Source organism: Pipistrellus hanaki (assembly GCF_964339955.1).
Source record: "Pipistrellus hanaki genome assembly, chromosome: 15".
Taxonomy (NCBI): domain Eukaryota; kingdom Metazoa; phylum Chordata; class Mammalia; order Chiroptera; family Vespertilionidae; genus Pipistrellus; species Pipistrellus hanaki.
The window spans coordinates 10782075-10802132 of record NC_140517.1 but is presented as its reverse complement, the minus strand read 5'-3'; the positions used below and the strand labels follow the sequence as shown (position 1 = coordinate 10802132).

At 61.6% G+C, this 20058-nt stretch overlaps 4 protein-coding genes across 8 annotated transcripts; 2 read left to right on the top strand and 2 right to left on the bottom strand.

Moving 5' to 3' along the window:
- Positions 1-212: 212 nt before the first annotated feature.
- On the bottom strand, positions 213-6049 carry HSF4 (heat shock transcription factor 4; the record flags this gene model as incomplete). Of its 3 annotated transcripts, none has more annotated exons than XM_084861053.1 (13): positions 213-558; positions 825-894; positions 1028-1093; positions 1166-1271; positions 2242-2469; positions 2582-2709; positions 2970-3072; positions 3581-3645; positions 3776-3851; positions 4153-4277; positions 4405-4532; positions 4630-4753; positions 5450-6049. In XM_084861053.1, the coding sequence occupies 13 exons, from the start codon at positions 6047-6049 to the stop codon at positions 404-406; spliced, it is 1974 nt and encodes a 657-aa protein (XP_084717179.1). In that variant the 3' UTR covers positions 213-403. The 3 variants fall into 3 exon arrangements, with proteins under 3 accessions (XP_084717179.1, XP_084717181.1, XP_084717180.1); XM_084861055.1 differs by having other exon boundaries at positions 218-558; positions 4628-4706; XM_084861054.1 differs by having other exon boundaries at positions 221-558; positions 4628-4736.
- Positions 6050-6137: 88 nt separating this feature from the next.
- On the bottom strand, positions 6138-9931 carry FBXL8 (F-box and leucine rich repeat protein 8). The gene is made up of 3 exons (XM_084861133.1): positions 9806-9931; positions 8023-8205; positions 6138-7483 (listed from the first exon to the last, which is right to left on the bottom strand). The coding sequence occupies exons 2-3, from the start codon at positions 8172-8174 to the stop codon at positions 6511-6513; spliced, it is 1125 nt and encodes a 374-aa protein (XP_084717259.1). The 5' UTR covers positions 8175-8205; positions 9806-9931; the 3' UTR covers positions 6138-6510.
- A 25-nt stretch (positions 9932-9956) lies between these two features.
- On the top strand, positions 9957-16045 carry TRADD (TNFRSF1A associated via death domain). Of its 3 annotated transcripts, none has more exons than XM_084861141.1 (6): positions 9972-10030; positions 12527-12724; positions 13593-13751; positions 14560-14834; positions 14920-15118; positions 15247-16045. In XM_084861141.1, the coding sequence occupies exons 3-6, from the start codon at positions 13601-13603 to the stop codon at positions 15555-15557; spliced, it is 936 nt and encodes a 311-aa protein (XP_084717267.1). In that variant the 5' UTR covers positions 9972-10030; positions 12527-12724; positions 13593-13600; the 3' UTR covers positions 15558-16045. The 3 variants fall into 3 exon arrangements, with proteins under 3 accessions (XP_084717266.1, XP_084717267.1, XP_084717268.1); XM_084861142.1 differs by having other exon boundaries at positions 10011-10026; positions 12661-12724; XM_084861140.1 differs by lacking the exon at positions 12527-12724 and having other exon boundaries at positions 9957-10026.
- A 1585-nt stretch (positions 16046-17630) lies between these two features.
- B3GNT9 (UDP-GlcNAc:betaGal beta-1,3-N-acetylglucosaminyltransferase 9) lies at positions 17631-19990 on the top strand. Its single transcript, XM_084861127.1, has 3 exons — positions 17631-17742; positions 17985-18374; positions 18674-19990. Exon 3 carries the CDS (start codon positions 18700-18702, stop codon positions 19912-19914), a length of 1215 nt encoding a protein of 404 aa, XP_084717253.1. The 5' UTR covers positions 17631-17742; positions 17985-18374; positions 18674-18699; the 3' UTR covers positions 19915-19990.
- The last annotated feature ends 68 nt before the right edge of the window (positions 19991-20058 follow it).

The window sequence follows — 20058 nt, the reverse complement described above, 5'->3', positions numbered from 1 at the left end:
GCTCCCTGGTCGGCAGAGAGAAGAGACCGGAAGCACAGAAACCATGGGTCAGACTGTTGGACCTCAGAGGGAGGGTGGGGATAAAAGGGAGAGATCAACCAAAGGACTTATGTGCACACGTATGAGCCTAACCAGTGGTCAAGGACAATGGGGGTGGGGGGCAGGAGTGTGTGGGGGGATTGGAATGGGGGTTTGAGGACAAATATGTGATACCTTAATCAATAAAGAAATTAATTAAAAAAAAACAGAGGCACAAGAAAAAAATGCGGTTTATGTGCATAATTTGGTGCTGCAGTGGGAGGGGGCCTCCGCGTAGCAGGGTCTGGCTCAGCCTCCGCCAGGGGCAGCGGGAGGGCGTGAGGCTGCAGGCAGCCCTCAGCCAGGCTGGCTTCAGACTAGAGGCTCAGGGGGAGGAGGGGTCAGCCCCAGGGCCCAGGTAGGAGGCCCGGCTCTCAGCGGGGCTGGAAATGGGTACAGCTCCAGGCAGGCCAAGAGCTGGGCCTCCCAGAGCCGCCTGCACGTCCAGCAGGAGGGGTGTCCCAAGAGCGGAGTCCGCCCCTAGGAGGAGTGGGGCCGTGCTCAGCAGGGAAGGGGAGCCTCACCCATCTCCCCCCTCCATTCCGCTAGGGTGAAACTTCCATTCTCAACCCCCGACTCTCACTCACCCAGTGGTGAGGGGATAGATGACTTCAGCAGCTCTCTAGGGGGCAGCCTAAACCCTCAAAGGGTGCCCCCCCCAAACACAAACTGCCCCGCCCATCCAATCATGGTAGTTCTGGTCAACCAGGGCCTGCCCCCAGGTCCTGGGTCACCGGGACCATTACCTGAGCCTGGAGAATTTAACCCCTTGACGGCCAGTTCCGTCTCACCCTTCTCTGGAACCAAGGGCTGCATCTGCATGGGAGAACCCCACAGAAGCAGCCGGGGAAAGGAGAGAGGTCTCCGGCTGAGAGAACAGCCATGGGCTGAAGAGCTTAGCTCAGCAACCCCCAAATCCCTGCCCCTGCCCCTCCCACCCCAGTCTTACCAGGGACAGCTCCATGTCCAAGTCCATCAGGGTCCATTCCCGCCCTTGGAGGCTGGGGCCCAGCACCTGGGGGAGCTCTGGGTCAATGGCGCCCCTCCCAGGATGCACTGGGCCGTGCCCCACGGAAGGTGTACTCACATCCAGGGGCCCCGCAGGCTCCACACTGTCAGGGAGGGCCCGAAGTAGCATTGAAGGCAGCAGGCTCTCTGGGCTCTGGCCCCTGCTCTCCGGGCCCAGAGGCCCCCTGTGCACAGAGAGCTGCTGTTGGCCTGCAGTACGTACCACTCCCGCTCCTATTAGGTTCCCGAGGAACCTGGATACATCAGGGTCTACATCTGACAATATCTAGAAAATGGTTTGGAGGGAACCCTCAGAGAGGGGTACATGGGAGTGCCTCCGCCTCCTAGCTTTGGCCTGAGGACTGGGCTGTAGAGCTGGCGTCCTGGGATGTGTCCCCTCCCTATGCAATTGCCCAAACCAGTGGTTCTTAAACTGTTGTGTATTTTACAATCTTTACAACCACCTCACTGGACCCGGTTAAAATGTAGATTCCTAAGCCCTACCACAGAGATGTTTCCACTTTCCAAGACCTCTGATGCTGGTACTCTTATTATTTTATTTCTTTAAATATATTTTATTGCTTTTTTACAGAGAGGGAGAGGGAAACATCGATGAGAGAGAAACATTGATCAGCTGCCTCCTGCACACCCCCTACTGGGGATGTGCCTTTGACCAAGGTACATGCCCTTGACAAGAATCGAACCTGGGACCCTTGAGTCCGCAGGCCGATGCTCTATCCGCTGAGCCAACCCTGTTAGGGCTTATTATTATTATTTTAATCCTCACCCAAGGATATTTTTCCATTGGTTTTTAGAGACAGTGGAAGAGAAAGGGAAAGATAGAGAGGAATGTCACCCTGATCAGGGCCTGGGCTGGGGAGGAGCCTGCAACCGAGGTGCATGTCCTTGACGGGAGACAATTCCCAGACCTTTTGGTCCATAGGCCGCTCCAACCACTGAACCACACCGGCTAGGGCCTCATGCTGGCACTCTTGAGAGCAGCTCTGAGAAGTCAGGTCATCTCCTAGTACCCACCATCCTCCTCAGCCACCAGGGGGCAGACAAGGCTGGGAAGTGACCAGGACCTACTTCGTGCTGGTCTACCTGCCAAAGTGGCCCTCAGGGCTCACTGTCAAGAACGGGTTCTCTGCTCACCTGTCAGGTACCTCCCTGGGCCCCCTTGGCTCAGGCTGTGGGGCACTCCTGGGCCCCTCGGGGCTGAAGCTCCCTTTCCCGTCCAGGATGGCCTGCACCACAGCCACAGGCAGCGGCGGTGGGGCTGTCACACAGAACCCACACTCATGTGGGGCCAGGGCCTGTCCAGCCTGGCTGTCCACTCCTGGGCTTGCTGGCTCTTCTTTGAGCAACGCCTGGCTGTTGTAACTGTGCCAGAGAAAAGCTTCAACCAGACCCTGGCACTGACCGCTCCTCTGCCCCACTGCCACCCGGACTGCCAGGCTCTCCCCAGAGGGCAGCCCCCGTCTGTTTCTCCTACCTCCTGCCAACGCGGGAGGGAGGAAGCCTGCTGCCTTCAGGGGCTGGAGAGCCTTCTGGGATGTCAGAGATGACGGGTCCCCTGGCCCTGTGAGGACTGCCGAGGCCCAAGGGGGCCTCTGGGAGCGGCTGAAAGTAGAAGGTTAGGCCTAACCCTTCGCCTCAAGCCACAGGGTAAGCCAGAACCCACTCAGTACCCACATGGGCCAGGGCTCAGGGGGACGTTTTGCAGCCCATGCTGGGGAGCCTGGTCTGGGGGTGAGGGGTGGGGGATGGAGGGTGAGGCTGACCTCCATCTTCTCTTTTTTGGGGGGAGAGGAGAGGGAAAAAGAATAGGTTCTCCAGAAGCCCAGCTGTGCCCTAGGGAAGGAAGGAGAAGCAAAACCCACCGCCTGGATAACGTAGGGGTCCTGCAGGAGGGCACCGGGGAGCGGGCAGGCACTCAGTTTGGCCGGTGTTGGGCATGAGCTCCCCTCATCCGGCATCAGGGACCTGTGCAGGTGGCAGGATACGGGTTTCAGCTCAGGCCCCACAGTCTGCACCACCTCCCTCCCGCCCTCAGGCCCCAGCAGCCAAGTCAGCAGAGCTGAGGCCTGTTGCCAGGGCATCAGTCACATGCTGAAGGCAGAAGGGACTCCCCCAGAGGTGGGGGCCCTTTGGGGGTAGAAAGGGGGTAGGACGGGGCATGGTTTGAACCCCAGACCCTCTGATGTTGGGATGCTTTGGGGGAAAGGAGAAGGGGCTGCTGATGCGGAAATTGGGGGGTAAGGTCCTAGAGCTGAGGGATCTGAGAGTTGGGTTTGGGTGGTGAAGTTGGGGGAAGTGGGGGAAAGTCCTGCAAGGGGGGGGGGGTCTTGGGGAGATGGCCTTGGGGGGAGGAAGACTGGTATGGGGGTAGAGGGATGAGGGTTCTGAGGAAGGGGTTTCTGGAGGAGGAGGCAGGGAAGGTGCTGGATGAGGGGGTGGAGGGCAGATAGGTGTCCCTAGCTTTCTCACTCACAGCTTCCTCTTAGCTCCCGGGTTGCTGGACCCAGCCTGGAGTGGCCCAAAGAGACACTGGATCAGCTGAGGAGGAAGCAAAGGGTTAATTCGCCCTTTGGACCTTGCCCCACCCTAACAAGGCACTTCAGGCGGGCAGAGGGCTGGCGGAGTATTCTGGAGTGGGAGAGAGAAGTCAGGGGGGGAGGGGGGATACCTTGCCCACGACCCGGTGCTGCTGGCCCTGGCTCTGCCGCAGAATCACCACCTCCCTCCACAAGATCTCGTTCTGCCTGGGAGAAGGGGTGGGAAGGGGCTGAGGCATCTGAGAGTTGTCCCAACCACCACTCCCTGCAGACTGGCAAGTCCCAGCTCGCAGCCACCGGATGATCATCACCCACAGAGAACAGAGTCCTACTGCCCTGCCCACTTTGTCTGGGTGAAGGCGCCAAGACCCGACAGAGGAAGGAGCTGCCTGGAACTTCAGTGTCCTCTCCCCCAGACTCCCCGCCCCCTCCCCCTTTCCCACCCTCCTCCGCGCCACGGACCCCGCTCTCCCCCAGCTTCCCCCCCTCCTCCTCCCCCTCCCCATACTGCCTGAGCTCCCGCAGCCGCGCCTCCGCGCTCTCCTGCGCTCCCCGCAGGGCCTGCACCTCGCCCAGCAGCCGGCCCAGGTCCTCGGGGCGCCAGCGGCCGTCCTCACAGCGCAGCGCGGGCGCCTGCAGGGGGGAGGCACGGCGGGGCCTGGGTCACATGACACCTGGCCAGCGGTTCCCACCCCCCACACACCACACCCCACCCCACCCCCCCGCCCGGTGCGCCGTCCCGTCCCCGCGGCGGCCCCACCTTGCGCCGCACGCGCTCCAGCAGCTGCCCGCGGCCGCGCACGAAGCTCGGGTGCTGGAACTCCACGCGGTCGCGCTCGGGCCGGAACAGGCCGCCCTGCTCGATGCTCAGCACCTTCCGGAAGCCGTCTGCGGGGCGGTGGGAGCTGTAAAGGGCCCATCCCCTCCCACCAAGTCCTCCCCTACACCACCACCTCCCCATTCCCGCCCGGACCCGGACTCACACATGTTGAGCTGCCGGACGAAGCTCGCCATGTTGCTGTGCTTGAAGTACTGGGGCAGCACCTCCTTGGCGAAGCGGCTCTGGTCGTTGACGAGGAAACTGGTCCCGCTCTGCGGAGAGCGCCGCCCTCCCACCGGGACCGGAGACGGAGGACACCGTGAGACGTCCATGGCTCGCGCGCGCACACACACACACACACACACACACACACACACACAGAGAGACATACACACAGACACAGAGACAGACACACACACACACACACAGACATACACACAGAGACAGACACACACACACACACACACACACACACACACACTCGCTCTGGGACCCTCAGGAACAAGGGATGGGCTAGGCTAGAGCCAGCCCGAGGCCTGGCCTGGAGGGATCACCATGAATCCCTACCCTAGCTGGACCCCGACTCCCCACTTGGCTCTCAGAAAAGAGCTGCAGAGGCCAGACCTGGGTTCCAGCCCCGCACACGGGTGCCAGCCCGGTGATGGGACTCTGAGCTAGAACCGGACAGACCCAGCCCTTCTCCTCTCCTGGCCTCTGTTTTCCCATCTGCCTGATGGGCTGGTGTGGGAACTAAACGACCATCAAGATCCTTTTTAAGTTTCCAGAAGGTTCCTTCTCTTTCCCCACCCGGAGGTCACCTCACCTCCACGGCGCACACCCCCTCCAGGATAAACCCCCCTGGACCGCTGCATCGAGGAGCCCACAGCCGCCGTCCCGGGCGGGGGTTGGCTGGGAGTGGATGTTCACTGACTCTGGAGGAACCCCGAGTCCCACTGGGGGCGTGAAGGGCCCCCCCAGCCCTCACCGGGCTCCAGCGGATCAGGTGGTCTGTGCTCGGGTCGCCCACCAGCGCCCACAGCTTGCCCAGGAAGGCGGGCACGGGGCTGGGGCCTGGCTCCGCAGGCGGCGCGGCCGGCGCCTCCAGCATGGTGCCTCTCTGCTCGGGCTCAGCGCTCGGCCGGCGGTGCCCGGTCCGGTCAGAGCCCAGAAAGTGCTGTGTGTGCCGCCCGCCCGCCCGCTCCGCCTCCCGCCGGGTCAGCTGGGGGCCACGTGCGCCGCGGGGCGGGGCTCGGCCGGGCCGCCCCAGCACAGACAGAAAGGGCAGGCTGGGATCCGGTATGTGTAAGGGTGCAGGGGGTCGGGGGAGAGGGGGCCTGGGTTCGAGTTCCACTCTTCTCAGAGCTGCTACGTCTCCCATTTGTTTTCGGAAGCAACAGCCCGGTGCGCGCTGGCGAAGTCGTAGAAAGCGAAGGCCACGGGCACGGGGAAGCCTCAGAGCGGCCAGAGAGGAGCGGAGAAGGGAGGGCGGAGGAGAAGCGGACCCCACCCCCCAATCCTGGGGCTTTGCCACACCCCTGCCTCCCTCTCGCAGCTGCTTCAGTTCCGCGGACCTTGAGGTCTCCATCTCTCCCACTCCTCCGCCGACCTCTGCAGGATCCCTGCCCTCCCCCTTCAGAGCAGACCAGGTCTTCCTCGGGACGCAGAAGTTCTCTAGGCTTGGTTTATTTCACACTTACCCCGAGGCTCGGCCTGGCCTTGTGCCCGCCCCTCCCACCCCACCGGGGCGTGGGGACGGGGTGAGGAGAGGGGGGTGCGGAGCTAGAGCAGCATGCTCAGAGGAGGGAGGTTGGAGGGGGGTGATCCCAGTACCCCCGGGCACATCGCGGGGCCATCCGCAGATGTTGAGGTCATGGAGTGGACGCAGAGCACCCCTCTCCTCCCCCCAAATCCTCGAGAGGCACAAGTGGCAACAGAGTCCTGAAGGGAGCAGGTTAGCAGCTGGCGCTCTCCTGGGCAAATCCACCACCTGGCATCTGAGAGGCCGCACGCCTGCTAGGGGTAGGGGCGGAAGAGGGCTTGCCCCGATCACAACACACGCGTGGGCCGCCAGGGATGGGGCTCCCGCGTTAGTTTGAGCGTGTAGCTGCGCAGGCGCGGACAGTGCGCGAGGAAGGCGTGCCGCACGGAGGGCCGCACCACGCAAAAGCAGTGCGTCTCGCGCAGGCCCGCGCAGCGCCCCGCCAGCAGCTCCAGCGCCGAGTCCAGCTCGGCCGAAGCGGCGGCGCGCACCTCGAGCACGCGCAGGGTGGCGGCGTAGTGCAGCGCGGCGAAGCGCACCGGGCCCGCGCTGTCCCCGGAGAGGCAGAGGCGCAGCGCGGCCACCGGCACGGCGGGCTGCAGGACGCGCGTCACGCTCTCCACGGGCATGGCGGGCTCCAGTTCCACCTCCACCACCAGCCCGGGGTGGCGGCGGCGCAACGCGGCCCAGGCTTCATTGGGCAGAGCGGGGGCCCGTGCGTCCTCGGGGCAGGCGCACCGCAGCGCCAGGAGAGCGAAAGGCGCGCGGCCCGGCGCCGCCAGCACCTCGAGGGCGGGGTGGGACAGGCTGGCGAGGTGCAGGCCGAGGGTGCACAGGCGCGGGCAGGCCTCCAGCAGCTCGAGCACGGAGCCCGGCCCCACGCTGCCCACCAGCGTCCCGTTGTTCAGGAAAAGGCTGCGGAGCTCGGGGCAGCCGCGCGCCGCCCGCAGCACCAGCGCGTCGTCCAGAGTGAAGGGCAGGCGCCGCAGGTCGAGGTGGCGCAGTTCGCGAGCGGCCCGGCAGATGGCGCTCACGGCGTCCAGGACGTCGCGGCCCGCGTCGAAGAGCGGCTTCTCCCCGCGGCACTCCAGGCGCAGGCCTCGGAGTCCTGGGGTCCGGCCCGCCAGCGCGGTCAGCAGCTCCGTGGCCACCCGGCGGCTCGGCTCCTTCGACGGCTCAAATTCCAGCCGCAGATGGCGAATGTGGTCCAGGCAGGTTGACAGAAACGGTGGCAGCATGCCTTCTTGCGCACAGCAGCAACTTGGGGTTAGAGTGGTGGGGAAAAAGCACAGGCTGTGTCCCCCGAGGGCAGAAAGGAAGCCTCTACCCATCCCTCAGCCTGGTTCCAACTGCCTTCCCCTTCTGCTCCCTACCCACAGACCTCCCTGGGAACTCCCACCCTATCCCTTTAGAAGCCTTCAGATGCATCTGACAGGAGTGGAAACTGGCCAGGAGAGCCAGGGTTTTAGGAACTGGCTTTTCTCAGTGGTCTCTAAGGAGACACGCATAGCCACGTTCACATTCCGCTTCTGCTACACCCTAGCGGAGTGACTTGCAGGAAGTGTTGAACTCTTTCGGCCTCAATTTTCTACCTGTGCAATGGACATAATACTGTTATCTACTAATTAACATATGTAAGGCACTTATAACAATGGCACATTCTGGGCAGTCAATAAACGTTAGTCACTATTATTCTTTTTAATACAGGGAGTCCCTGACTCTCCCCAACCCCGAGACTCCACGGAGAGAGGGAGAAGACGGGCAGGTGGTAGGAGGAAGGAGGGGAGGAACGGGCTCACCTGATGTCCGTGTCATGCCACACAGCGCTGCAGGCGGCAGCAGCAGCCCAGGCTCTGCAGACCCTGGCGGCGGCGGCGCGGTCCCGCAGGGGCAGGTGGCGGAAGATGAGCGCCAGCACCTCCTCCGGCAGTTGCTCTCCAGGCTCAGCCATTGCTGAGTTGAGGTGGGGGCTCCCAGCAGCTCTGGCGTGGAGAGAGAAGGATGTCCCTGGGCCCCCGGAAAGCCACAGTGTGGAGGGGAACACCAGAGCCTGTGTGTGGAAATCCCTGTGGCCCAGGAGCTAATACACAATCTGTGGAGCCCGGTGCAACATGAAAATGCAGTGCTCCTTCAAAACAGGTCTCACCCTCAGGAAGTCGGCCCTGGATGCTGAAGGGTTTCTGATTTATTTGCTCATTTTAGAAGGTTAAAGAGAGAACATCTGATTATCCTTTAAACTATGTTATCACTTATTGGGGAAGAAAAACCCCCATTTTATACAGTATTAAAAGGAAAGCAAGCACGACCTACGCGCCAGGTTGGTGAAGTTCAAGTGCCCTGGTCATAGACCACGCTGTCTGATCTTCCTCCCAGTTACTAGAGTCTTTCCCTAGAGAAGTCGGAAGGCGACTGTATAGGCCCTGACTCTGAACAGCCTGGTCCTCCCCATCCAGCTCAGAGAGCCCCTCTCCCCTCCCCCTGCCTCCCTATACATAACACTCAGAGCTGCCCAGACCGGCCTTCGGGGGTCACGGAACTGCTTCCTTCCCAGCTTGGACCCTCAGGCCTAGGCAAGGACTGGGCCCAAGCCCTACCTGCAGGGCCACTGAAATGAGGGCTTCTCAGACTGCGAGGGGCCCAGAACCACTCCGACATTTGTTCCCCATACAGAATCGGCGGCCCCGTCTACTACATCAGACTCTCCGAAAGAATAGGGTCCAGGAATCTGAATTTCAACAAGCGCCGGTGGACTCCACAGGCCCCCAGTAGACAAACGCCTCCCTACTAGCCTCGCTGGTCCCTAGAGAGTGACAATAGGGTTAATAGGGCGGGAGCATTAGAGAAGACTTATGATTGACAGGGACCATAGCCAATCAGGAAGCGGAGGAGAGGGTGGGGCACCGCTGGATCCGCCAGAGAGGGGAATGCCCTCGCCCTTCCTCCGCTCCCGGGGCAGCCGTCCTGGGAGCGTCCAATGAGAAACTAGCGGGAGAAAAGCTTGGGGCTCTGGGTTCAAGTTCCTACCTTGATCCCAGAGCGGCCCAGCCTCCCAGACTCAGCTGGCCTTCCCCCGGAGGGAAGGCGTTGTTGCAAAGTGTGCATCCTCTTTTAAAGCTGCCAGTTTTATATTAAGGTGCCTGAAGGGTTTCCTACACCACGCTTCACACCGCTTGCCAGTTTTCGATTCCCCGTATTTTCCAGACGAACGCTTCCTGCTGGAATTTGCGCGTGCGTCCTTGGAAGCTCAGATACCCTCCTCCATCAGGCTTCAACCTGGGACCCACCGGCACCCCGTGTCTGGGTGTCAGGGAGCAGCAGAGATCAGAGATCACCGATCACCGAGCTCGGCCCCCCAGAAAGCACCGGAAAATTCTGGTCCCCGGGGGACGCCCCTTGGCTGATCTGATCGGTCTGTTTCCCGCCCGAGGCAGCGGGGAAGCTCCTCGCCCCGGAGCCGGGTGGTCCCGTTAGAGCCCTGAGTCCCCGGAGCCCCTCGCCGCCGCGGGCACTGAAGGAAGCAGTTCCGTGACCCCTGCCGTGACCCCTTTTCCTGCCGTCTCACCGCGGACGCCGGGGTCTTACCTGCTCGGGGACCCGGCAGGTCGGGCCGAAGGCTGGGGGCTCGCGGCGGAGGGCGCTGCGGGGCGAGCAGGGGCCGCGGAGAGCCGGGGGGCGGGCCGCCGGGCGGACGGGGCGGACGGGGCGGCTCGGGCTGGGCGCCGCCCCTGCGCCAGGCGCACACCCGGAAGCGGCGCGGACCCGGCGGAGCTGGCGCGGGAGTCCGGGCCGGGCCCGGGGGCCAGGTGGGTGCAGACGGTGGGTGGGTGCAGAGGGTCGGCTTCGCGGTGCTGGCGGCCGCAGAGGGGGTCCTGGCTCAGGACCGCGGAGGCGGTGAGGGTGTCATCCGCGGCTGCCCCGGCGGGCCAGGCGGTAGCGTGGCCCATGGGGCCGATTTTTGGGAGGCAGGAAAAAGGGTACGGACCTTGGGCCCCCAGGTCCCCTGGCCCAGCTAGGGGCTTCTGAGAGGCCGCAGGTGAGAAGGCGGAGCTGGTGTAGAATCTGTGAGCAGAGATCTCTTGCCCCCGTGCCCACCAGTCGTGCGTGAGAAATCCCAACGTGGGGGGGGGAGGGTAGAGGGAGGTTTGGGGGTTCCCCTGCAGGGCTCCGAAGCGGGGCAGCCGAATAGGGGGCGCGCCTGCAGCCTGCATGTTAGGAGTCGCAGGCTTCCAGGCCTCTAGGGTTCACGCCCGCAGGCTGATGCCCCTCACCGGGCCAAGGGGGCTGTCCCCCCTGCCCTTCCCCTCCCTCCCTGTTAGGGTGTGTGAACGGGGCGATGGCCCCTGGTTGTAGGGGTGTCTTTTCTTGAGTCAGTCGGTACCCACGTGTCTCTCCGTCTCAGCCCAGCTCAGCGTTTCCGGGGCCCATCCTGGCCCGGCCCAAAGAGAGGCCGGCTCCGGGCGGGTGGGGCTGGGGCTTCCCGAGGAGGGGCTTCCGTGGAAGGAGGCGCGGGAAGAGTTCCCCAGGGACCAGGAGCCAGGGCCCCCGCAGGCCTGTCTGACTTCCCCATTGGTCCAGCCCTGGTGAGGGATGGAGCCCCCGCTCCTCCAGGTTTCCAGTCCTCCTCCTCCTCCCCCGGAAAGCCTGCTGGGCGGACTCCGGCTTGTCCCTACCGCCCCTCCTCCACGTGGGGCGGGGCCACATCCATCCGTGGGGTCTGCACCTTCAAGTCAGGGACTAAGAAAAGATGGAAGAGCAGGCGTTTCCAGGGAAGGTTTTTACACTCTTCTCCTCGCCTGGGTCTCTGCCCCAGGGCTCCCCTCTTGTCTCCCTACCTGGCCTCACTTGTCCCGTTTTGTGGTTTTTTTTAAAAAAAATATATTTATTGATTTTTTACAGAGAGGAAGAGAGAGGGATAGAGAGTTAGAAACATCGATGAGAGAGAATCATCGAGCAGCTGCCTCTTGCACACCCCCCACCGGGGATGTGCCCACAACCAAGGCACATGCCCTTGCCCGGAATCGAACCCGGGAACTTTCAGTCCACAGGCCGACGCTCTATCCACTGAGCCAAACCGGTCCCGGCTTTTTTCTTTTTTTTTTTAAGGAAAACCAATTAATTTCGCTTTTTTATTACAAAGGACATGTATTTTGCATGAAGTAGAATATTGCTAAATACAATAACAAATGAACTCCCTCCCCCCCCCAAAAAAAATCTCCTCCATTCCCATAGAGCATTGTTTTGGGCAAACACACAAGTATTGATATGTTTTCTACCAAAAGGCTGTTGGTGCGGGGTGGGGAGTCCAGAAGCCATTTCCCTGTGCTCAGACCCAGGACAGGCCCATCGCCAGGCCTGGGGGATGCTGCGGGGCCTCTGCCCAGGGACTGCCCAGGCTTTGGCTCTCCGGGTAAGGTCTGGGGCAGACCTGAAACGGCCTCCCCAACAACATCCACACCTCTGGTCCCGGCCCCTTCTGGTATCCCTCCCCCGAGGCTCCCGTCCCTCCGTACACAGATGCCAGCCGAGACCACCCCATCTGGATGCGAACAGAGCAGTGAGTCAGTGCAGCTGCTCCCTGTGGCTCAGCACCCAGCCCACCATCCGTAAATGCCCGGGACCAGGGAGCCAAGGCTGATGGGGCAGGAGGTGGGGTCTGAGCCCGTGTTTATAGGATGAGGGTGGGATGTTGCCTCCGGTGAGGCGGGGAGGAAGGAGCAGGCCTGGTGGCACTGTAACTAGGAGGCCACTGAACTGAAGGTCAGCGCAGGGTGGCTCCCTGGCTGGGAATTCTGCCCCTGGTCTAGGGCTAGGATTTTGTCAGTAGATGGAGGATATACCAGAACCATGGGCCCTGGCTCTCTCTGAGCAGGGAAGGAATCTGTAATAGAACAATTTCAGTGGCATGAGGACAAGAGCCCAGCTCCGAGAACTAAAAGGAATGACTAGCTCACATATCGGAGAAGTCCGGGTGCAGCTAGAGCCAGGAGCCGGGGGCATGGTGTGCAGCTGGGCACGCACCTCCTCCTCTCCGGGCTCTGTTTCCTTTGTCGGTTTCATTCTCATTCTGGCTCTTCCCAAGCAGTGCCAAGAGAGGGAGACCTCCCCTTCCTTCCAGCTCAGCCCCACGGGAAGAGAAACTAGTGCCTCTTTCCTCTCGGTCCAGCCAAGGTTGCTTGATCTGTCTTGAAATCTGCCCAACTCGGAACTCATCATTTTTTTTTTTTTTTAAAGGGATGGGAGGCATTGCAATGTTTATTTATTTATTTTTTAAATATACTTTATTGATTTTTTACAGAGGGGAAGGGAGAGAGATAGAGAGTTAGAAACATCGATGAGAGAGAGCCATCGATCAACTGCCTCTTGCACACCCCCTTCTGGGGATGTGCCCGCAACCAATGTACATGCCCTTGACCGGAATCGAACCCGGGACCTTTCAGTCCGCAGACCGACGCTCTACCACTGAGCCAAACCGGCTTTGGCAGAACTCATCATTTTAGAAAGGTGAATGGAATACCAGGTTGGCCTGACCCGTTTCACATGCCCACACCGGGAGTTAGGGAGTGGGGTTAGCCCTCCCAACAGGCACGTGAATTAAAGGGAAGCGAGAAGGCCCCCCAAAAGTCCATCAGGATGGGGGAAAGGAATCTGGGCAGGCACAAACTATGGTATCCTTTGACTTGAAGTCAGAATGTGCAGTTAGGAATGCAGGTGAGAACACTGCTGTGGTGGGAGAGGGGGCTGTGGTCCTAAGCCTCAGGACCTAAGGCAGTGGTCGGCAAATCGCAGCTCTCGAGCCACATGCGGCTCTTTGGCCCCTTGTGTGTGGCTCTTCCACAAAATACCACGTGCGGGCACCTAAGTACAGTACGATCGAAACTTCGTGGCCCATGTGCCGAAGTCGGTTTCGGCTCTCAAATTTCAATCGTTGTACTGTTGATATTTGGCTCTTTTGACTAATGAGTTTGCCGACCACTGACCTAAGGGATCCTGGGAGCTCAAGGTTAAGCTGAGGGCATACCAGGACATGGATCCCGTTGGCCTGGGTACCTCCAGGATGAAGACGTCTCCGGTCAGCTTTGGTAAGAGAGACACTTGGTCTGAGGAAAAGGCATAACTTCTCTGCCTTTCCCCTCTCGCTACTGTGACCCCGGGCTCGTCTTCTGAGAAGGCAGTGGAGGGAGGGGCAGTCCTCCCTGCAAAGTTGGGGCTGAGCTGGGCTGGACTCCGTGGAGCCAGACACCCAGGGGCTTCCTGTGAGATGGTGAGCAAGTATGCCAGCTAGATGGGGACAGCAGGGCCGTGTGGGACGGGATGGGTCGCCTCCAGTGCTGGGTTTGGGGGTGATCCGGATGCCCGTCTGCATCTCCAGGAGGCGAGATGGCGGCTGGGCCCAATGGGCTGGAGGAGTGGGTGGGCAGCGCATACCTGTTTGTGGAGTCCTCGCAGGACAAGGTGGTCCTGTCAGACGCTTACGCTCATCCCCAGCAGAAGGTGGCGGTGTACAGGGCTCTGCGGGCTGCACTGGCAGGTGCGTGGTTGGGTCACTTGGTGGAAAAGGGGAGGCTTGTGGTGGGCGGGGCCAGGGGCTAACACCCTCCCAATCCGTTCAACTCTGTGGGCGTGTGCCTAACCTCAAGCAGGGAAAAGATTTGATGGCAGGGACTGGTCTGGTTGCTTAGGCTGTCTTCTTTGTTACCCATACGCGCCCTTGGGTGCAGATAGCTAATCTTCGTGTCTGTGTATGATCTACTTATGTGTGCACTAACGTCCTCCAAACCGGCCGGATCACCGCTTTCTGCTAATCGCACACATCTCTCTCCTCTTTTCCTCTCTCACTGCAGCACTCCTTGCCCCGAACCCCTTCCCAGTAACTACCTTCCAGGGGGGACCCCCTTTCCCATATCAGGGCAGAGGCGACAGGAGACTGAGCCTGGTTGGGGGGGGTCCCACTCTGGGGCAGCAGGAGCCGTACTTGGTGGAGGCCTAAGACCTGAGACCTCCCGCTCCTTCCCCGCCGGCCCCCTACCCAGATGTTTTGGCTGCCCAGGGCATTCGCCCCGCTCTGTGCTGCCAAGTCTCTCTGCACATCCCTTTTGCCCACCTTAACTTGGGGCTCCAATGATGGGGCTAGGATGGAACCCACTCCCTGGAATAGGTCCTGGCCTTCATGCTGGTATCCCAATTTTGTTTTCTGGCTGGGAGCTCTGGGGTAACCCCTTGCTCCTAGGCCTGGGGGCTAGGGAGGTTGCTCTGACCGTGGGCTTCACCCCTCCTCCGACTGCTTGGAGAACGGTCCAGTTGGGGACCGTCTGGCGCCTGACTGCCCGCCTCCGCAGAGAGCGGGAGCCCTGACGAGTTGCAGATGCTCAAGATCCACCGCAGCGATCCGCAGCTGATCGTGCAGCTGCGTTTCCGCGGGCGCCAGCCCTGCGGCCGCTTCCTCCGCGCCTACCGCGAGGGGGCGCTGCGCGCCGCGCTGGAGGCCCGCCTGGCTGCCTCGCTCACCCTGTGCGCGGTGCCTTTGGAACTGGAGCTGCGCGCCGGCGCGGAACGGCTGGACGCCCTGCTGGCAGACGAGGAGCGCTGTTTGAGCTGCATCTTTGCCCAGAAGGTGCGGCGGCGGGACTGGGCCCAGAGGTGGGGCAGGGATGCGTGGCTAAGACCCCCCCGCACCGACGCAGCACTCCTCTCCCTAGCCTGACCGGATGCGGGACGAGGAACTCGCGGAGCTGGAGGATGCGCTCCGGAACTTGACTTTTGGCTCAGGGGGCCAGGAGGGTGGCAACGCAGAGGTACCTCCAGCCCCTTCGCAGTCCCTGGCCCCGTCTCCGCCGGAGAAGCCACCGCCAGCGCCACCCTCTGGCCAGACTTTTATGTTCCAGGGCCAGCCCATAGGTGAGGCGCGCTTGGAAAGGCAGAGAGACAGGGGCACCTGGAAATGGCAGGGCGGGGATGGAAGGGAATCGGTGTGCCCCCGCCCCCAGCTCACCCCACTTTCCACTCCTCCCCTCCCCTCCCCGCAGTGAACCGGCCGCTAAACCTGCAGGACCAGCAGACGTTTGCGCGCTCGGTGGGCCTCAAGTGGCGCAAGGTGGGGCGCTCCCTGCAGCGCGGCTGCCGCGCGCTGAGGGACCCGGTGCTCGAGTCCCTGGCCTACGAGTACGAGCGCGAGGGGCTGTACGAGCAGGCCTTCCAGCTCCTGCGGCGCTTCGTGCAGGCCGAGGGCCGCCGCGCCACGCTGCAGCGCCTGGTGGAGGCGCTCGAGGAGAACGAGCTCACCAGCTTGGCGGAGGACCTGCTGGGCCTGGCGAACCCTGACAGCACCCTGGCCTAGGCTGGGTACCAGGCACAGGAGGACGGCCGGCCAGTGGCCCAGCCAGGGTTTGGAGCACCCGGATGACTGACTCTAGGGTCCCTTCTTGCTGCTAAGGCTGCCCTGTCCATTCACAGGACTTAACTACCCTCCTGAGTGGGGCTGCTGGGCAGAATGGACTGCCTTCTTCGGGAGTCAGGCAGGCACCCGCCATGCCTGCTGGGGTGCCATAGGGGATTCTGCCCCAGATAAGGACAGAGTGTGTGGGTGCCTCACCGCACCTATCCCACAAGGGGAGGAGGGGGCTTGTGGCCGGCCCTTCACTCTTCTCTCGTTGCACAATCACTCATGAGGCACCTGCTGTGTGTAGGCATCGACCTGGGTGCTACAAATACTTTGGTGAACAAGACAGAGGAAGCCTGCCTGCTCCCAGTTCACACTCAGTATGGGACTCCCAAGTAGTAAGCAACAGTAATAAATTGTTACCTGTTTCTCTTCTTTCCTTTTAATATTTAACTTTCTGATTTGAGAGAAAGAGAGGAAGGTAGAGAGAAACATCCATTTGTTGGTCCACCCATTTGTGCACTCATTGGTTGCTTCTTGTATGTGCCCCAAGGATGGAGCCTGCAACCTTGGTTTATTATCGGGACAAAACTCTATATTCAATTGAGCTACCCAGCCAGGGCATCTGTTTCTTGATGTGAAAAATATAAGCACTGAGCAGGGGCCTAACCCAGATAGAGCTTAGGCTTCCTGGGAGAGATATGAGTGTGAATAAAGGAGGGTTATTGGCGGGAAGGGTGAGAGAATGGCAATGTCCTGGGGGAGGAAAGATGTTTGAATAGAAAGTTTGAGTGGCTGGATGTAGGGGTGGGTGGATTTGCAGAGACGGGCTGGTGAGTGGGGGAGGTAGGTAGCATGGGGTCTGGGATGCCATATTTTACAGTTTGGATTTTATCCCAAGGTCAGTGAGAAGTCTTTTAAAGGATTTCAGGAATGGAGGCCGGATAGCTGGTGAGGATGGAGAGAGAGAGAGAAGCCCAGGCTGGGACAGTAGTAGCAGAGATGGAGGGAAGGGACGGACACAGAGTTGTTTTGGACAAAGGATAACGGGCCTGGCGGCAGTGGAGAAGGAGTGAGGTGAGAGAGGACTCCAGAGTTTCTGCTTTGCAGTTGGATTAAAGGTGAGGCTTCTGCTGAGATGCGGGCGGGCCTGGAGGAGGCGAAGTGCTTGCTCTGTTTGGAACAAGTTGGGCATGATTTTCCTGTAGAACATCCAGGGAGAGTCTAAGGACAGCTTTAGTTTTGAGTTCAGCAGACGGTCAAGGCTAAAGATGCACCAATGGACATAGCCGAGTGGGTGGGGGGGCCCAGGGGGGGGCCCTGACGGCCACTGACCAGAAAAGGAGCGGCCCCAAGAGCAAGGAGAAAAACTAGAGTTGGAAGTCAGGGGGATACCCCTGCTGTGAATACCCGGAGGCTGCAGATCAGTCAAGGACAAGGCTCCTGGGTGGGAGGCATTTCTAGGACAGGGTGGGTACAGCCTGAAGCCAGATCACAGCGGGGTCGGGAGGTGAGGCGGTGGGAACAGAGACAGAATAGCAGACACCTGAGAGGTCTGTGATCAGGAAAGTGAGGCTCAGGAGGGAGGGTTTGCTTTTGAAGGGAGGACGGTGGTGGTAAGTTGTCAGGAGCAGGCATAGCCATTGAAGGAGGATGGTGCTGGGTATTGGTGCTGGTTTCCATAGCCTGTCCTGACTGGAGCAGAGTGGGTTGGGGTGGGGAGGACTCTGCTCGAGGCTCCTCAGGGACTGAGTTCCAGGAAGAGGGAGCTGGCAGCAGAGCCAGGCAAGTACTGGGCCCTCAGTCTCCACAGTACCTCTCTGCCCACCTGGGCCCCAGATCGAACCCTTTGCTCACTGGCCTACTTCAGGAACTCCCCACCCTGGCCCACAGAGGCCCAGGCTTGGTTATTTCTACCTGGAGGTTATGCTGGCCTGGGGCATTAGGGACCTGGGGACTCAGAATTGCCTCTGAAGAGACAGGCTTAAGTGCTCACCTGTGAAATTAATGGGTGAAACACACACACACACAGGGTTGTCCTGTGGTTTTAATAAATTAATTTCACAGGTGAGCACTTAAGTCTGTCTCTTCAGAGGCAATGTGTTCCCAGGATGGATGGGGAGAGAGGCAAGGGAAGACAAGAGTCTTGGACTGGCCGAAACCGGTTTGGCTCAATGGATAGAGCGTCGGCTTGGGGACTGAAGGGTCCCGGGTTCGAATAAGGTCAAGGGCATGTACCTTGATTGCGGGCACATCCCCAGTAGGGGGTGTGCAAGAGGCAGCTGGTCGATGACTCTCTCTCATCGATGTTTCTAACCCTGATCTCTCTCCCTTCCTCTCTGTACAAAATCAATAGAAAAAAAATATATTAAAAAAAAAAAAGAGTCTTGGACTGAATGCCAAAAGACCAGAGGCTGCCTTTTCTTGCCCCCGCCCCCTGAAAAGCAGATTTGGGGATTTTGTATCCAGACCAGAACCCACCTCTCCGGGAATTCTCAGAGCTGCCTGCTAGGATCCCTCTCTGAGACTAGTCCCCACTCCCAGACGGCACTCCCCGAGTCGCCTGGGTGGAGCTGCACTCCCGCTGTCCGCGCGCACAGCTGGAGGGTCACGTGGCAGCAGCCCCAGCCCCCCTCCTGCCAACGCTGCAGCTGGCCCTGGCGGGCCCATGGCCGCCCTCGGGACCCTGAGCTGAGCCCGGGAGGCCCCGCGTCCGGGGCCCTGCCGCTCCCAAGGGCCAAGCGTGTGAGTGTGCGGATCACAAGGACCGACGTGGTGAGTAGAGGAGGGAAAGGGATTTGGCCTCAGCGCGGGGAAGGCGGGCGGGGGAGGCTGAGGCTGTCTCTCCCGGCCCGGCCTTGGCGCACCGTCCAGGGCTGAAGCTGAGGGTGGGAGCCGGCTGCTTGTATGACTCCTTGCCCTTTGGGGGTGGAGGTGGGGGGGAGATGAGGGAGTAACGGAGCCCAGAGGAGGGGGAGGAACCGCCGGTAGTTGGGGAAGCTCGGCGGGTGGCCTCCCGCCTGCCCCCTCCCCTCGGGGAGGGCGGGCCCAGAACCCAGACAGTCTCTCCGCAGGGGGCGCGGGCGCCGGCCACGCGGACATGCGGCGGAGGCTGCGCCTACGCGGGGACGCGCTGCTCACGCTGGTCCTGGGCGCCGCCCTCAGCCTCCTGCTCTACGCGCAGCGCGAGGGCCGAGCGCCCACCACCCGGGCGCCGCGGGCGCAGGGGCGGGCGGCGCGGGGGCCCCCCGCCCGGCTCCGGGTGTTCCAGGCGCCGCACGCGGGCGCGGCCCTGCCGGCCTACGAGGCGGACACGCCGGAGCTGCCCACGCCCACGCCCACGGGGCCCTTTGACTTTCGCGGATACCTGCGTGCCAAGGACCAGCGCCGCTTCCCCCTGCTCATCAACCAGCCGCACAAGTGCCGGGGCGACGGCGCGCCGGGCGCGGGACCCGACCTGCTCATCGCCGTCAAGTCGGTGGCGGCCGACTTCGAGCGGCGACAGGCCGTGCGCCAGACGTGGGGGGCCGAGGGGCGCGTGCGCGGGGCGCTGGTGCGCCGCGTGTTCCTGCTGGGCGTGCCCCAGGGCGCGGGCTCGGGCCCCGCCGGAGCCGAGGGGGCCGGCTCCCCAGCGCGCTGGCGCGCCCAGCTGCGTGCGGAGAGCCGCACCTACACGGACATCCTGCTCTGGGCCTTCGACGACACGTTCTTCAACTTGACGCTCAAGGAGATCCACTTCCTGGCCTGGGCCTCGGCCTACTGCCCCAACGTGCGCTTCGTTTTTAAGGGCGACGCCGACGTGTTCATGCACGTGGGGAACCTGCTGGAGTTCCTGGCGGCGCGGGACCCCGCGCAGGACCTGCTGGTGGGCGATGTGATCGTGCAGGCGCGGCCCATCCGGGCGCGAACCAGCAAGTACTACATCCCGGAGGCCGTGTACGGCCTGCCCGCCTACCCGGCCTACGCGGGCGGCGGCGGCTTCGTGCTTTCGGGGGCCACGCTGCGCCGCCTGGCCGGCGCCTGTGCCCAGGTGGAGCTCTTCCCCATAGACGATGTCTTCCTGGGGATGTGTCTGCAGCGCCTCCGGCTCACACCGGAGCCTCATCCTGCTTTCCGCACCTTTGGCATACCCCAACCTTCTGCCGCGCCACACCTGCGCACCTTTGACCCCTGCTTTTACCGGGAGCTGGTTGTAGTGCATGGACTCTCGGCCGCTGACATCTGGCTCATGTGGCACCTACTGCATGGATCGCCTGGGCCGGCCTGTGCGCACCAGCGGCCTGTAGCCGCTGGCCCTTTCCAGTGGGGCCCGTAGTAACCTATCACAGCCCCCAGGCCCACTCACTCAGATGCCCCTACTTTGGAGCTGATCTGGAACCATGTGATGACAAACCTTTGAGAGTAGGAGGGATGGTGTGTGTGTGTGGAAGTGGCAGGGACTCGTGGACTCTGACCACAC

Bases quoted from the DNA above. Each gene is read 5' to 3' on its own strand.
- FBXL8 (XM_084861133.1), bottom strand. From the start codon at position 8,174: ATGGCTGAGCCTGGAGAGCAACTGCCGGAGGAGGTGCTGGCGCTCATC. The intron at 7,484-8,022 runs GTGAGCCCGTTC...TCTAACCCCAAG, and splicing joins TGGCATGACACGGACATCAG to TTGCTGCTGTGCGCAAGAAG.
- TRADD (XM_084861140.1), top strand. From the start codon at position 13,601: ATGGCGGCTGGGCCCAATGGGCTGGAGGAGTGGGTGGGCAGCGCATAC. The intron at 13,752-14,559 runs GTGCGTGGTTGG...CCGCCTCCGCAG, and splicing joins TCTGCGGGCTGCACTGGCAG to AGAGCGGGAGCCCTGACGAG. The intron at 14,835-14,919 runs GTGCGGCGGCGG...TCCTCTCCCTAG, and splicing joins GCTGCATCTTTGCCCAGAAG to CCTGACCGGATGCGGGACGA.
- B3GNT9 (XM_084861127.1), top strand. From the start codon at position 18,700: ATGCGGCGGAGGCTGCGCCTACGCGGGGACGCGCTGCTCACGCTGGTC.